This window comes from Hyaena hyaena, unplaced genomic scaffold (genome assembly GCF_003009895.1).
Source record: "Hyaena hyaena isolate Hyena2069 unplaced genomic scaffold, ASM300989v1 scaffold_64, whole genome shotgun sequence".
Classification (NCBI taxonomy): domain Eukaryota; kingdom Metazoa; phylum Chordata; class Mammalia; order Carnivora; family Hyaenidae; genus Hyaena; species Hyaena hyaena.
Genome location: NW_024080698.1, coordinates 2,188,509 through 2,203,313, shown reverse-complemented (window position 1 = coordinate 2,203,313; position 14,805 = coordinate 2,188,509). Strand labels below are relative to the sequence as shown.

Below are 14,805 nucleotides of genomic sequence, written 5' to 3'. Positions count from 1 at the left end.
AGAGAGAGAGAGAGCGAGAGAGAGAGCGAGCGAGCAAGGAGCAGAGAGAGAGGGAGACACAGAATCGGAAACAGGCTCCAGGCTCTGAGCTGTCAGCACAGAGCCCAATGTGGGGCTTGAACACACAAACTGCGAGATCATGACCTGAGCCAAAGTCAGACATTCAACCAACTGAGCCATCCAGGCACCTCTAAAATTGTTTTTATAAGGAATAATTTTTTTTCCAGTCTACTCTCCACACAACTGAAATCATTTAAAAATGTAAATGTAGTTGGGGCATCTGGCTGGCTCAGTGAGTACAGCATGTGACTCTTGATTTCAGGGTTGTGCGTTTGGATCTCACGTTTGGTGAAGAGATTAGAAATAAACAAACTAAAACAAAAAGTAAATGTGGTTATCTTTCTCCCCAGCTTAAAATCTTTCAATAGCTTCCCCTGTTCTGGGGACAGTGGCTGCCCTTACGAAGCTTGGAGTCTAAGAAGAAAGGACAATATATACATAAACAAAGGCACTTGAAATATGTCAAAGGATGTCAAATGCTTGGGGTAAAACAAAACAGGATGCAAGGGAAGGGATGCCAGATAGGGCTGTGGTCTTAGAGAGGGTGTCTGGACAGCCCCCGAAAAGGTGCCAGCAGGAAACCGAAGGAAACAGGTCGTGTGGAGAACATGGAGGATGGGGTGCGTGGGTGGCTCAGTCGCTAAAGAGTCCGACTTCGGCTCAGGTCATGATCTCACAGTTCGTGGGTTCGAGCCCCGCGTCGGGCTCTGTGCTGACAGCTAGCTTGGAGCCTGGAAGCTGTTTCAGATTCTGTATCTCCCTCTCTCTTTGACCCTCCCCTGCTCATGCTGTCTCTCTCTCTCAGAAATAAATAAAACGTTAAAAAAAGAAAAAAAAAAAAAGAAAGAAAAGACAACATGGAGGGAATAATAAGTGCAAAGACCCTGAGACAGAGAGCAGGCCAGCACGATTGGGGGCCGGCAAGGAGGCCTTTTGGTTGGTGCAGGATGAGGGAAGGTAGAGGGTCAAGGTCAGGCAGTAAAAGGGTTGGGGAGGGGGCAGGTGGGGAGGGACAGATAACAGAGGACCTTGTAGGCCTTGTTAAGATTTTAGATTTTATTCTGAGTGAGGATTTTGAGCTGATGTGTGACTTGAACTAGTAGTGTTTTAAATTTTTTTTAATGTTTGTTTATTTTAGAGAGAGAGAGAGACAGAGTGTGAGTGGAGGAGGGGCAGAGAGAGAGGGAGACACAAAATCCAAAGCAGGCTCCAGGCTCTGAGCTGTCAGCATAGAGCCCAACATGGGGCTCGAACTCACGAACTGCGAGATCATGACCTGAACCGAAGTTGGACGCTTAACTGACGGAGCCACCCAGGTGCCCCAAACTAGTAGTATTTTAAAAGCACAGATGAGGCAGGAAACAGACCGCCCTGGAATGCAACCCTGGAAGGCTTCTTGGAAATATGGATTTACAGACAGTGTAAGAAAAGCCAAGGCAGAGAGCAGTGAGAGAAGTAGCCCCAGGAGACCTGAAGGAGCAACAGCTTAGAGTCCTTTGAATTCTGCTCCAGCCTTTTTGGTCTCAGGCATCTGACAAGTACACTGAGCTCAGTTTCCTCATCTTTGGAATGGAGATAGTAATAGTACCTCAGTCTTGGGTAGATATAAAGGACTGTCCTTAACATATGTCAAACTTTTAGTTCACGAGAGAAGCTCCAGGGGCCACTGGGAGGCTCAGCCGGTTAAGCATCAGACTTCAGCTCAGGTCATGATCTCGCAGTTTGTGGGCTCGAGCCCCACGTCGGGCACTGCGCTCACAGCTCAGAGCCTGGAGCCTGCTTCAGATTCTTTGTCTTCCTCTCTCTCTCTGCACCTCCCCTGCTTGTGCTCTGTCTCTTTCAAAAATAAATAAACATTAAAAAAATTAAAAAAAAAAAGAGAAGCTCCATAAAGAGTAGCTGTTAGAATCTTTAAGGCATTTCCCTGCCAGGAGACCTGTGCGTATGAGCTGGAGGGGAAGGGGAAGCCAAAGGCGATGAGGCATAACGATGAGAGAGTGACCCCCTCTTTCTGAGGGGGATATGGTCCAGGACCCCCAGTGGATGCCCGACACCATAAGCAGTACCCTATGTATACTATGTTCTTTCCTACACATACATGCCTATGATAGATAAAGTTTCAGCTGTGAATTAGGCGCAGTAAGAAATGTACAAGCATAACTAATAATAACGGAAGAGAACTGTAACAATATGCTGCAATAAAAGTTACGTGAATGTGGTTTCTCTCAAAGTATCTTATTGTACTGTACTCACTCTTCTTGCGCTGATGTGGGATGATAAAATGGCCACGTGGTGAGATGAAGTGAGGTGAATGGCATCGGCATTGTGATGGAGCACGAAGATAATGTACAAAAACAACAGTGGAGGGAAATCACTGAACCCAGAATATGATGTTCTAATGGAGGAACTGGTGGCAAGCAGAAGGCAGGTGAGGGGTCTCTTGAGGCCTGAGCCCACTGCCCCAGCCTCGTTCTGTGCCTCTTTGCTCTGTTCTCCACCCTTTGGCACCATCTCCTTCTTTCCTTCCCTTCCGTGCATCCTCTAACCACAGGGCCTTTGCACTAGCTGCTCCTTTTACTTCGAAACTCTTTCATTGGCCCTTTGCCTTTCTTACTTTTGTAAAGGCTTCTTGGATCCTAAGTGAGGTCGGTTTCCCTGACCGAGGCTCCCTCGTACCCCCTCCTTCCCTTTTGCAGCCTGGACTTCAGCCTGTGAGTATATATATTTTCTAAAAATAAAGATATAACTCGCATACAATAAAGCTCACCAGATTAAAGTATATGAATATGCAAATTTTAGTATGTTCACAAGGTTGTGCAACAATCACCATGATCTAACTCCAGAATATTTTTGTCAACCCCAAAAGAAACCCCATCTATCAGCAGTCACTCCCCATTGATCCGTGAGCTCTAGGCCACTGCTAATCTACTTGTTGTCTCTATGGACATGGCCAATCTGGACATTTCATAGAAGTGGAATCATACAGTATATGGTCTTTTGTGTCTGGCTTCTTAACAGAAAGAAATGTTTTTACAGCTCCTCCACGTATCAATACTTCATTCCTTCCTATGACTAAATACTAATCCATTGCAAGGGCATACCAAATTTTGTCTTTTCATCTGTTGATGGACATTTGGGTTGTTTCCACTTTTTGGCTATTGTGAATAGCATAGAAGTTTCTTACGTGGACATCTTGGAGCATGCATGAGGTCGAGATGGGGAAGCTAACATTATCATAACAGTTATGAAAACCAAAGTATCACTTTGGACAATGGTCAGACAGCTCCTCAAAACGTTAATCACAGAGTTACCCTATGACCCAGCAATTCTACTTCTTGGTGTACAACCCAAAGAACTGCAAACGTGTCCACACAACAACTTGTACACGGATGATTACAGCCATGTTGTTCAACAGGAGCCGAAAAGCAGACACAACTCCAATGTCTCTCAACTGACGAGCGAATAAACAAAATGTGGTGTAAAACACCCATATGATGGAGTATTACCCCGCTGCCCAGAGGACGAAGGCCAATTCATGAGTGAACCCTGACGACAGGTACACTCCAGGAAGGCAGCGGATGGCAGCTGTCAGCTCACCTCTTTTACTCCAGGGCAGATGTTTACTAGACAGTCAAGAACTACCTGTGAGCTGGCTGAAGGGTCCCGGCCAGCAGCCCCGGCTCCCCATCCCTTGGATGTCTGGAGTCTGACGGAATCACAGCAGGTCTGGCCCTTGGTGACAAGCCTCCTGGCCTGTGGCGTCTCTTATTTTTGCTTCACAGCAGGCCGCCTTGGGCAGCTGGGAGTCCTGCAGTCCTGGGACACAGGCCTGACTCGACCTGAAGCTTCTTCGTTAGCGGCCAGGCCAGGAAGGTGGGGGGGGAAGCAGCCAGCGAGCGTGGGATCACCTGTCCACACCTCAGGGGAGCTCTGCCCAGAAGCGCGCCCCTCCTGTGCTCAGTGGTGTGGGTTGACAAACAGCAGGTCCCCGACGGCCCGCAGTCCCTTCTCAAGTGGTGCGGGGCTCAGAGACTGCCTTGCGAGCAGCCTCTCACCTGTCACCACCAGGGTGCTGGGATTTGGTGACACAGGCCCTGGGCTGGCATTTCAAAGGGTCCCCTCCTCCCTACAAAACTGGCACAGGGCCCAGTGGAGGGCTCACAGGCCACCCCACGGCCCGGCTCAGCCTCCCGCAGCGGGGTCAATGGGAATTCTGGGTTTCATCAAATATTGCTGGGCTATGGAGTTTTATTTGAAAATAATTTTAATTAGCTGGAAACTGGGAGTTTAATAAATGGAAAACAGAGAACTTTCCAAGGCCACGGCTGGGAAACACTTGCTTTTTTAACGATTCTGCCTGGCTTCGCCGGCCAGCTAAGCACCCTGACATGAGGGCCCGACTGCCAGAGGAATCCACAAGGAAAACAAAGCTTATTTTTAGAGAAATATTTTAAACTCGGTTTCAGCGAGCTCAGGAGTTTTCTTGTCTGTCTAAAATCCTTAATATCTTTCCTTCTATTTCAGAACTGCCTCTCACCCCAGAGGGTATAAGAACTCCTATCTGATGAGAGCTATTTCTGTACAGATGAAAATAAAGGGGTCCCCTCCCCCTCCAACCAGAAAATCGTTTCTAAATCCGTCCCTGCAGTCAGGCTCAGGCCGTCTGTCCTTGGCAGGTGTGCCAGGCAGTAAGGTGGGTCTGGGGTCCCTGCAGGCCCGGAGGCCTGTCTGCCACCTCCCACTCTCAGCCCTGTTTTGCCCACCCCCCTGCAGGAAGCAGATGACAGCCTGGCGGCCACTTCCGGGTTTTGAAAGCAGTTTTTAACTTGAAAGAGGCCTGCTAACAAGGGCTGCTTTTCCTCTGTAGGCGTTGTTAACACCCTCACCCCCACGCAGGCACAGCTAGACCCAAACACACAGCAGCACCCACAGGTCCTTCCTCACACCCCACAGACCCACACACCTCCCCCAACGGCAGCAGCTACAGATACACCCACACACAGATCCACACACCTACACACACACACACACACACACACAGCAGCAGATGCAGCCATTCCAGAACCCCCTCACACGCAGACCCCAAGACATACCTACACACACGTACAATCACGGACACTCCCAAGCCCATACCCACACTCACACCCACGGCCTCTCATGCTCTAGGACGTACATGCCGACAGCCTCACACACCGGCGCTCCCCTACGGCACACAGACCCAGAACCTTGAACGCCCGCATACAGAATGATACCCTCGAACATGTGTGCTCCCAGCTAGACATACAAGGACACAGATACCCCCCTTCTCCAAACACACAGACACACCCTGAGGCACAGTCACACTCATATGCTTTCCAGCTTTAGCTCTTGGGAGAGGTTGGAGAACCGACGAGGCAGGGGTGGGCCCTGGAGGGGCTGTGCCTTCCTGCTGCCCGGCCCCTCACCCACCTCCCCGGTGCAGGGTGCCTCCTGGGCAGGCCTCTGGGCCCTGGCCCTCCCTCTTTTCCTCCTTGGCCTTGCCAGCAGCACGACACCGGAACTGTCCTGGACGGCCACAGGTCTGCACATCCCCCAGAGTGTGAACAGCAAAAAACAAACACAATTAAATCAGGTAACGACCAATGGAGGGTGGCCTGGCTGTGGCTCGGCCTCTAGGGGTCCCGTTGGCTCCCCTAACTCACCAGGTCAAGGAGGGTGCAGAGACCCAACTTATGCTTTCAAGAGGACTCGGCCAGGGTCACCTCTCCTTTTTTCTTTTTTTTTTTAATTTTTAAGAAATTTTTTATTTATTTTTGAGAGAGAGAGACGGCGTGAGCAGGGGAGGGGCAGAGAGAAAGAGGGAGACACAGAATCTGAAGCAGGCTCCAGGCTCTGAGCTGTCAGCACAGAGCCCGACACGGGGCTCGAACTCACTGACCGTGAGATCATGACCTGAGCCGAAGTCGGACGCTTAACCAACTGAGACACCCAGGTGCCCCCAGGGTCACCTCTCCTTTGCTCTAGTCACCGTGAGCAAAACTGGGGGGCAGTGAATGCAGGGGATAGTTCCCTCCCAGTTTGAATGCTCCCTTGGGTTTCCTCCCAGCACACATCCAGCCTGGAAGGTTTTCTCGGACCCCCAGGCAGATTTTAATACCCAGCATCCTCTGCTGCTGGGCCAGACCTGTGGCCAAGAGCTGTGCCTGGCTGTCCTTCCTTCTCTGGGCCCTGCCAGGCCTGGACCTTTCATCCGGACTCCTGAGCCTCTGCAGGGCTTGGAATCCCCATCTATTCCCACGGCCGGGTGCCTGGGGCTTTGGCCTCCTCAATCATTTGTGCTGTGGCCTTCCCCCCCACACCCCTTACATACTCAGTAGTAGATTCAGACAGCGTGAGGGCTGCAAATATGTCCATGCTTGCATCCCTTCTCTGAAATAATCTAGAAGGTGGCATGTACTAATTGAGCTGCTTTAAAAAGCACCTTATTTTTTAAAGTTTATTTATTTTCTAGAGAGAGGGTGAGTGTGCGCGCACGCAGGGAGGGGGACGCAGAATCTGAAGCAGGCTCCAGGCTCTGAGCTGTCAGCACAGAGCCCGACACGGGGCTCGAACTCACTGACCGTGAGATCATGACCTGAGCTGAAGTCAGATGCTTAACTGACTGAGCTACCCAGGCACCCCCCGCCCCCAATACCTTATTTTCAAATAGCCAGGGGCAGTGCCACTAAGAAGACATTCTAAACACCCTCGCATCCTGGGCTCACTTTCACAACTGGCTACAAAAGAATTTTATCTGGAGTGTAACACCGTCTTGGAGCCAGTCAACTTCAGTTCCGCTCTCCAGCCCGTGACAGGAATCCTGGCTTGTCCTTACTTGCAAGTTTTACTTCTGATCCCCTTAATTTACAAGAAAACTTTCCTAAGAGCAATCAAGCAATAGCAGAAGAGTTTTGTTTGCTGTTAATTCCAGCCGCTGCAGAAAGACAATGACCTATATACCCTCCATTGATCTGCGGCAAGAGGAAATTTCTGAATGATTCCCCCCAGCTTTCCATGCTCCACTGAGTCTCCAACACAAAACATCGGATCCTAGCAGTTGGGCTTTCAAACAAACCAATTTTTAAAAATGAATGTGGCTTATCCCAACAAGTCTGACATTCCAGCCGATCAAAAGCACTTGTTTAGAAAAATAAGTTTTGGAATGAAGTGGCAACAGGGCCTTTGAAATGCAGCTTGGCCTAAATAGCACCGCATTTTAGACTTTTCCTTCCCATTGCACATTCTTTATGGTGAAGAAGCAAGGGAGCCCGCGGGGTCTTGCCGGCTGAGCCCTCCTCGGCCCCAGGCTTCCCCTCCCCCACGGCCGAGGCCCTTAGCCAGGGGCCAGGCATCTGGGAGAACTTTGAAACTGTTCCCCGTCCCCTTTGGCAGCCAAGCACCAAAACGCCCCAGTTAACACCAGCGCAATCGTCGCTAACGTGAAACAGCTGCCCGAGGCCTGGCGGGCTTAGCTCGCCCCTCGCCGCCGCCCGCCTGCCCGCCAGGCTCAGCTGGGGGACACGGGAGACCCGCACAGGGGTGCAAGCAGTTGGTTGATAGGGCCCAGCTGTTGCAGATAAGAAAACAAACTATTGCTAAGTCCTTTACCTACTTTGGAAAAACGGTCTGAACTGGCGGGGTGGGGGCGGGGGGGAGAAGGGAAAAAATAGGAATTGATTTATGAACCTGATTTTGAAGTCTTGAAAGTGATTGTAGGGGCAAAAAAAAAAAACATTACCAAGGGTTTTTTTTGTTCAATTGTGTGTGAACCAGCAGACAAATTGGTGCCGTTTCTTTTTTTCTTCCTTTTTTCTAGAGGCCTGGGTTGAATTTGCTTTCTGGCCACTCAGAGTCGCCTAAAGCAGACACTAATCCTTTTGCATAAATATCGTGTGTGCTCACTCCCCGAGGAAGCTGTCCGCATAAACAAACATTACCCAGATATAAGTTTGACCTGTTTAATCTTCCTCCCCTTTCCTTCCTCTCCGGACAAGGACACGGCCAAGCTTCTTGAAGTCCAGGCAAAACCTTGGTTCTCCAGCCCAAGAAAGTCTCAGCCTAACCCACCCCCCTCCTCTTAAGCTCAGTACGCTTGGCCGGGAGGGCCAGATACCCTCCTCCCTTCCCCACCTTAGCCGTTCTGGTCCCTGGATGTCCCAGCAAAAAAAAAAAAAAAAAAAAAAAAAAAAACCGACCTTCAGCTGCCACCGCAGACACGTGATCCAGTCGGTGACTCACAGGCGGGCCACACCCCTTCAGGCCTTCAGCCAGGGCCTGCCACCAGCCAGTCAGCCAACGCTGGGATGCATCTTATTACCAAGGGGAACAGCTAACTAATGCCCCTGACAGTCCAAATAATTACTTCCTTTCAGCTAAAAGTACTTGCTATAAAATACATAGGGGCAGGCTCTTCTGAACCCTCAGCATGCCAGCTCCCGTGAAGTCTTAGCCCCCTACCTCTGCAAGGCCTGGGCAATGCCCCGGGGCAAAGCAGCATTAAGTTAAAAGGCTGGATGTTCTGGCTTTAAAAAAAAAAAAAAAAAAAAAAAAAAAGCTAGCTTACACGTGAATACCTTTTTTTCCCAAAAATTTTATTGGGGGAAAACTACAAAACATTTACAGTACAATGTTTACAGCCACAATCTGTAGTGAACTGATTTCCCCAAAATATATTACAACTCAAGTTGACTTATCTTATTACATTCAAAAACCTACTTCCGACAAAGTAGTCCAGAGTACATACATACATACATAGTGCTCCAACTGTACCTACGTACAAACAAAGTAAAGCTACTGCTCATTCATCCGCTGTCCAGGAAAGCATTCCTGCCCTTCTACGCGCGCGCACACACACACACAAAAAAAATAGTACAAGTTTTGGAATCTTCTGTAATGAAACAAGGCATATTCATGTACTACATACCATTTTAGCACTAAGAGGTGGCCTCTTCACTTTGTATCTATATAAAAAAAAGTGGTAAATATCTTTTCCGTTTGTGCAGTTGAACCCATCCTACATTCAAATTCTCTCGAGCACTAATAGAAAAATACTTATTTGGTTGAGGAAGATTTAAGGCAAGTTCTGGCCCTTCCAAAGGCACTGTGAGACTACCCCCACCCCATTATTGCTACATGTCTTTTGACGCAGATACGCAGAGTATGTCACAGTAGAATTGGTGAACGAACAAAAAGGGTCTCTTCTTTTTTTGCTAATTTTAAAAGCTGGAATGAGAAAAGCACGCCACATTTAAACCTGATTGCAAAGTATGTGGTCACTTTTTTTTTCTTAAAGTTGGATGGGCTACAACCATTATACATTCTAAGAAAACTCATAAGATATTCCTCAAACTACTTCCACAGCATCAAGATAGATTTCTGTGAAGAAATCATGCAATCTTTCAAAATTTACGTAAACAAGGAAAGAAATTAATGAAATAAATATTACATACAATCTCTTAAATTAAGATTTTTTTTTACTCATTTACAATAAAATAACCAAGTGAAGTTACAAAAGGCATATATTACTGTGAAAAGAACATACACTCCACATTTTGCCGATTAATAATGGCAATCATAATTTAACATAATAAAAGAATATATATCTATTGCTTTTCATCATACTTGATAAATACAGTATGAACAAAATTCTCAATGTATACTTTTCACAAGATAATAAATAAGTTAAATAGTTTTTTCATATTGAGTTGTGGTGCAGTGGTGCGAATCAACTCAAAACAGCTAAAAATTCAGCAGTTATTCCCCCAACATTAAACTAAGCTCTGCCCGAGGCTTCCAGAAAGAGCAGACAAAATGGTTCTAAAATTAAACATCCACTAAGTGGTGGCAAGAAACCAGTAACCAGTATGAAACTTTGGAATGCAACGTTTTTTTTTTCCTCCAGACATATAGAACTTTGTGTCAAACAAATAAAAACCTATGGCGCTCAGGACTACAATCAAGGCATATTCTTGGTAGAATATTGGATTTCCAGAAGCTTCTAGGTTTAGCAAGGTGGTGGCTGGCTGGTTTGTTTACACTGGTCTGAGACAAACGACAATTAGGAACTTCTCTCAAGATAAGAGTTCCCACATCTGGACTGTAACTAATGCTTTCAAGTGAAGATATGGAATGGTGACTGGTAGCTGCTGGTGCTGGGTTGATTTTTTTTTTTTTTTCCTAAAGTCCCAAACTCACAGGAGACCTAAAAAAAGTTTAAGTGTTTGGTTTTTTTTGTTCTGTTCGCATCACAACTGCCCTGTTGTGAATATTTTGTTCATCAATACAAAAGTTCGTTGGCTTTTTTGCTCAACAAGAATGAAACTTCGTAATAATAAAAATAATAAAAAAAAAAAAAAAGAGGAAACCGAAAGGGGAGGGGTGGAGGCCCCTCCCGGCACACGAGTTCGAGTCCAAGTGCTCGGTGCGGCCTGCAGTCTGCTCGTGGCCTATCACCACCCCCACTCGGGTAGCCCCCTCCGCCCCCCGCCCCTTAACGCGGGTGCGACGGCAGGGGCGCCCTCCAACGTCCCCAGAATAGCCTTCCCTTCCTCCTCCTCGCTGGCGCCCCCTTGCCTCAGTCGTCGGAGATGGACAGGCGGCTGAAGATGGGCAGGCGGCGGCCGGGGTCGAGGCTGGGGGACTCGGAGCCGCTGAGGCTGCCGGAGCTCAGGGAGCCGCTCAGGTAGCTGTCGCGGTCAGACAGCGAGTCCGGGGGGCTAGGGGGCGCGTCGAACACCGGAGACTCGGACAGGCGGCGCGGCAGCTGGAAGCTGAAGGGCGGCGAGGGGGGCGCGGCGGCGCTGGCAGGGAGGGGCGCGCTGGGCGGCGCCGGGGGCTGCGCGGGGGGCACCAGGCCCTGCTGCTGCTGCTGCTGCTGGCTGCGATAGTACGCCGCGGCTACCGCGGCGAAGTTGTGGGTCTGGATGGCGAGGGGCGCGATGAGGCTGCTCAGCTCCGGGCCGAACGCAAAGGCGTTGTTGGCGCACGAGGCCGACGAGCAGGCCGCGCACGGGGCGCCCGGCGCCAGCAGGTCCTCGGCGCCCCCGGTGCCGTACAGCAGCGCGGCCGCGGCCGCCGCCGCCGCCGAGGCGCAGCACGTCGGGGCGCCCGAGGGCGTGGAGGCCGCGGAGGCCGACGAGCAGGACGAAGCGGACGAGGAGCAGGAGGAGGCCGACGAACACGAGGGCGGTGGCGGCGGCGTGCGCGACGTGGGGCTGTCGAGCAGCAGTGGCGACTCGAGGCCCCCCGGGGGCTGGTGGTGGCCAGACGGGAAGCCCGAAAAGCTGAGGCTGTGATGCAGCTTGGGCCGCGGCTCCCTGGGGAAGCCCAGGTGCAGCGCGTCACGCGCGCTGAAGGCGCGCAGGTCCCCGGAGGCGCCCCCCGACGGCGCGGGCCGCCGCTCGTCGGCGTTGTGGATGAAGTGGCAGCGCGGCCCGTAGGGGCAGAAGCCGATGGTGTGGAAGGTGCGGCACAGCTCCGTCTTGTACTTAGGGTGCCGAGTCAGGCTGCGCAGCTCGTGGAAGCCGTGCGCGAACTGGCACTTCTCGCCGTACTTGCACGTGCCGCTCTCCTCGAAGGGCCTGCACAGCTCCGTTTTGTAGCGCGTGGAGTTGATCTGGGAGCCGCCGCCCCCCTTCTGCTGCTGCTGCTGCTGCTGCTGCAGGTGCAAGAGGTGCTGGCTGCGCTCTCCGTTCTCGCTGAACGAGCGGTCCCGGAATTTGTTCTCCTTGGTCAGCAGGGCCGTGCCGCCGCCCCCTGACGGCTCCTTGAGAGTGCCGTAGGAGGCCGGGCCGCCCGCCGCCCCGCCGCCGCAGCTGCTGCCGTTAGCCGCGCCCGGGAACTTGGGCGAACAGCTGCCGGGGCTAGGCGCGGGGTGTGCGAGTGCGTGCAGGTTGCTGGCCGAGTGCCGTCGGAGAAAGCCCGGCGTGAAGCCCGAGCTAGGGGCGGCGGCCACGGGCGTCCCCACCGCCTTCTTGTCCAGCATGTTCAGATTGAGGTTGGCCAGGGATTTCTCCGTCTGCCAAAAGGAGGGGTGGGGGCGAGGACGGGATGAAAGATGGAAAAGGAGAGGAGAGTTGGGGCGAGTTGCAGAGTAACTTCCAAGCCTTCTGATTCTTCTTCCTTTTTGCAGATTTCGATTCAGCCCCCACCCTCCACCCCTCCACGCGCAGAAGAATCATGTTCGCGTTGGGAGGAGCCGACTCCCACCCCAGGCGGCGCTCGGTTTCGACATGTGATCCTCAGCCCGTGGGCCGCCAGCCGGGGCGGCGCAAACCCCGTCCGGGAAGCCCCGGGCAGCGTGGCCGCGGCCGGCGCCGGAGAAACTAAACAGCGACAGCGGCTCCCTCCCGCCCTTCCTCCCAGCTCCTTCTCCCCGCCCACAAGGCACGAACACATAGTACAGCAAACTCCAGGATTTTCCCCGACCGCAAAGTCAAGGCGGGGAGAGCGGCGCCCCAAAAGCCGAGAGCAGAGGCAAAGTCTGAGAACTCTCGAGGGGCTTCCTGCCGGCCCGCCTTCCCCCCTCCTGCCTCCCTCGCGTACCTTGCACAAGAAGTCGATATCGTAGAAGGCGGACAGAAGTGTAGTCGACATGTTTCTGGATCCTGTAATGGTCGGCGCTGCAGGCAGGGAGGTCCGGAGGAGCCCTCGGGGCGGCGCGGCCGGGCTCGAGCCACGACGAATAACGGGTGAGGGGCGGGGTAGGAACCGAAAGTTTGCCGGGGTACGAGACGAGAGGGAGAGGGAAGCAGCGTGGACTGGCTTGAAGGTGCCCGGGAGTGCGGAGCGGGGGGAAAAGGAGAGAGAAGCAAACAGCGCTCCTCCGCGCCCCGGGGTGCCCGGCCCGCCCCCCCGCGCGGAGCCGACGACAGCTCGCGGACTGCTGGAACTCCGCGGCCCGCGAGAGCGCGCCCTATATAGAGCCCGGGAGCGCGGCCGCGGCTCGGCGGGCGTGCCGGAGGAGGGGACGGAACGCTGACCCCGCCGGGGTCTCCAGGCAACGCCGCTCGCCGGCTCGCGGACGTCAAGCGCCTTCGTGGCCTCCCATTGGCCGCCGCCAATTTTTTTTTCTCTGGGGGAGGGGGCGGGAGGCCTTGGGGGCGGGGCAGGCTGCCGGGGCGCTCGGGGCGGCGTGGAGAGGTCGGCCCTGATGGGTGCTGCTGGGTGGCGGCGGGAAGATAAGACTCCCTTCCTCTGGGGCTGCACTTTGGAAATCCCCTGCACGTTTAAAGTGACCAGGGTTCTGCAGCCCTGGACGTGTCTCCCCGCGCCGGAACCTGCTAGGGAAAATTGCGAAGCTTTTATCTCCCACTCTCGGTTTTATACTGGGCGCGGGAATTGCAAAATGCGAGAATATTGCAACCGTCCGCGCGGCCCGGCTGGCCTGCAAAGGGTGCTTCGGCCGGGAGGCGGGGGCTCAGGGCCTGCGTCCGGTGGGTGGTGGCTCCATCCCGATTGCACGTGGAGACGCGGTGGGGGTGGGGGCGGGAGCGGCCACGCGGGCGGCTGCCGCGGCAGTCTCGCCCGGAGGAGCCTGGGCCCGATTCCCCGCCCCCGTCCCCGCCCAGGCTGCAGTAAACAGGGCTTGAGCGCCGGGGCCTGCAGGGCAGGGCTGAGTGTCTGAGGACAGGCGCTGGCTTTGCTAATCACATCACAAGACCTTGAGCCAGGGCCAAAGGCGCGGAGTGGCGCGGGGCGTCCCGGGCGGGGGAGCCGGCTGGGAGGACGGGAGGAAAGGCCAGGCGAGCTGCGCAGGCCTGGAAGCGACTTCCCGCCACCCCGTCCGTCGTCCGCCGGTCAGCCCGGCCTTCCCCAGCCCTCCCAGGGGATGGGGTGCAGCTGCCGGCTGAGGCTCCCCGGCCGCCGCAGCCGTGGCCGGACGTGCCCTCCAGGCCCCTTTCCTCCCCGGCCGTTGGGGGCGCCGCGCCCTGCCTTAGCCCGTGGAGGGCCGCAGGGTCGGGCGGAGGCCGACCGGCGGCTAGGCAGGGCAGGGCACCGAGGACGCTCAAGCCGGTCTTGCCCTCCTTTCCCCCCCTCCCCAGTCCCACACCCCAAAGCCTTGCGCGGGGTAATGCCTTGGCCAACGGGCGCCCTCAGGCTATGGGGCAGACAGCCCCCCCTAGCGCCCAGTTAGGCAAAAGCCGCCGACGGCCGGGTCGGTCCGATCTGGGGTCTGGTCCAGGACGCTTATCACTCCGCGTCTAAACATGTGCTGCCAAAAACCTGGAGCGGGCCCATGATCTCGCACACCTGGCAGCTTAGGCCGCAACGGGGCCTAAGTTGGAAGGCCCAGTTCCCTCTAGGGAAGGAATCAACCCACACCCCCTTCCCACATTGATCTTATTTCTCGCTGTTTCCTCATGGTCATTTCCATTCGTTAACCTGGAAGTGGGGGGAGGGTGTGAGCCACCAGGCCTGTCACTCATGGAACTGACGCCTCGGAGTTCAGTTTGCATGCAGTTGCCCCCGCTGTAACTCCCTGAGCATCACCCAGAGAGCTGGAGTCCGCAGAGCACCAGAACCCCAGGGTTGGCGTTCAGGCCCTGCCCCTTCCAAGTCATGTGATCTCAGGCAAATCACGTAACCTCTTTGGTACTTGGGTTTCCTTGTAAAACTAAGATAATTCCTGCTTTACTCATCTCTCACCCTTGTCAAGGTGCAAATGCGTTATCTGTTAAGGTGTGTAAAAGATGAGCACGTATAAACCCATATTATTTATTAAAACAA

The 14,805-nt window shown here is 53.5% G+C and overlaps 1 protein-coding gene across 1 annotated transcript; it reads right to left on the bottom strand.

Moving 5' to 3' along the window:
* Window positions 1-8,648: 8,648 nt before the first annotated feature.
* Window positions 8,649-12,999, bottom strand: ZFP36L2 (ZFP36 ring finger protein like 2). The gene is made up of 2 exons (XM_039232435.1): window positions 12,622-12,999; window positions 8,649-12,094 (listed from the first exon to the last, which is right to left on the bottom strand). The coding sequence occupies exons 1-2, from the start codon at window positions 12,670-12,672 to the stop codon at window positions 10,652-10,654; spliced, it is 1,494 nt and encodes a 497-aa protein (XP_039088366.1). The 5' UTR covers window positions 12,673-12,999; the 3' UTR covers window positions 8,649-10,651.
* Window positions 13,000-14,805: the final 1,806 nt, after the last annotated feature.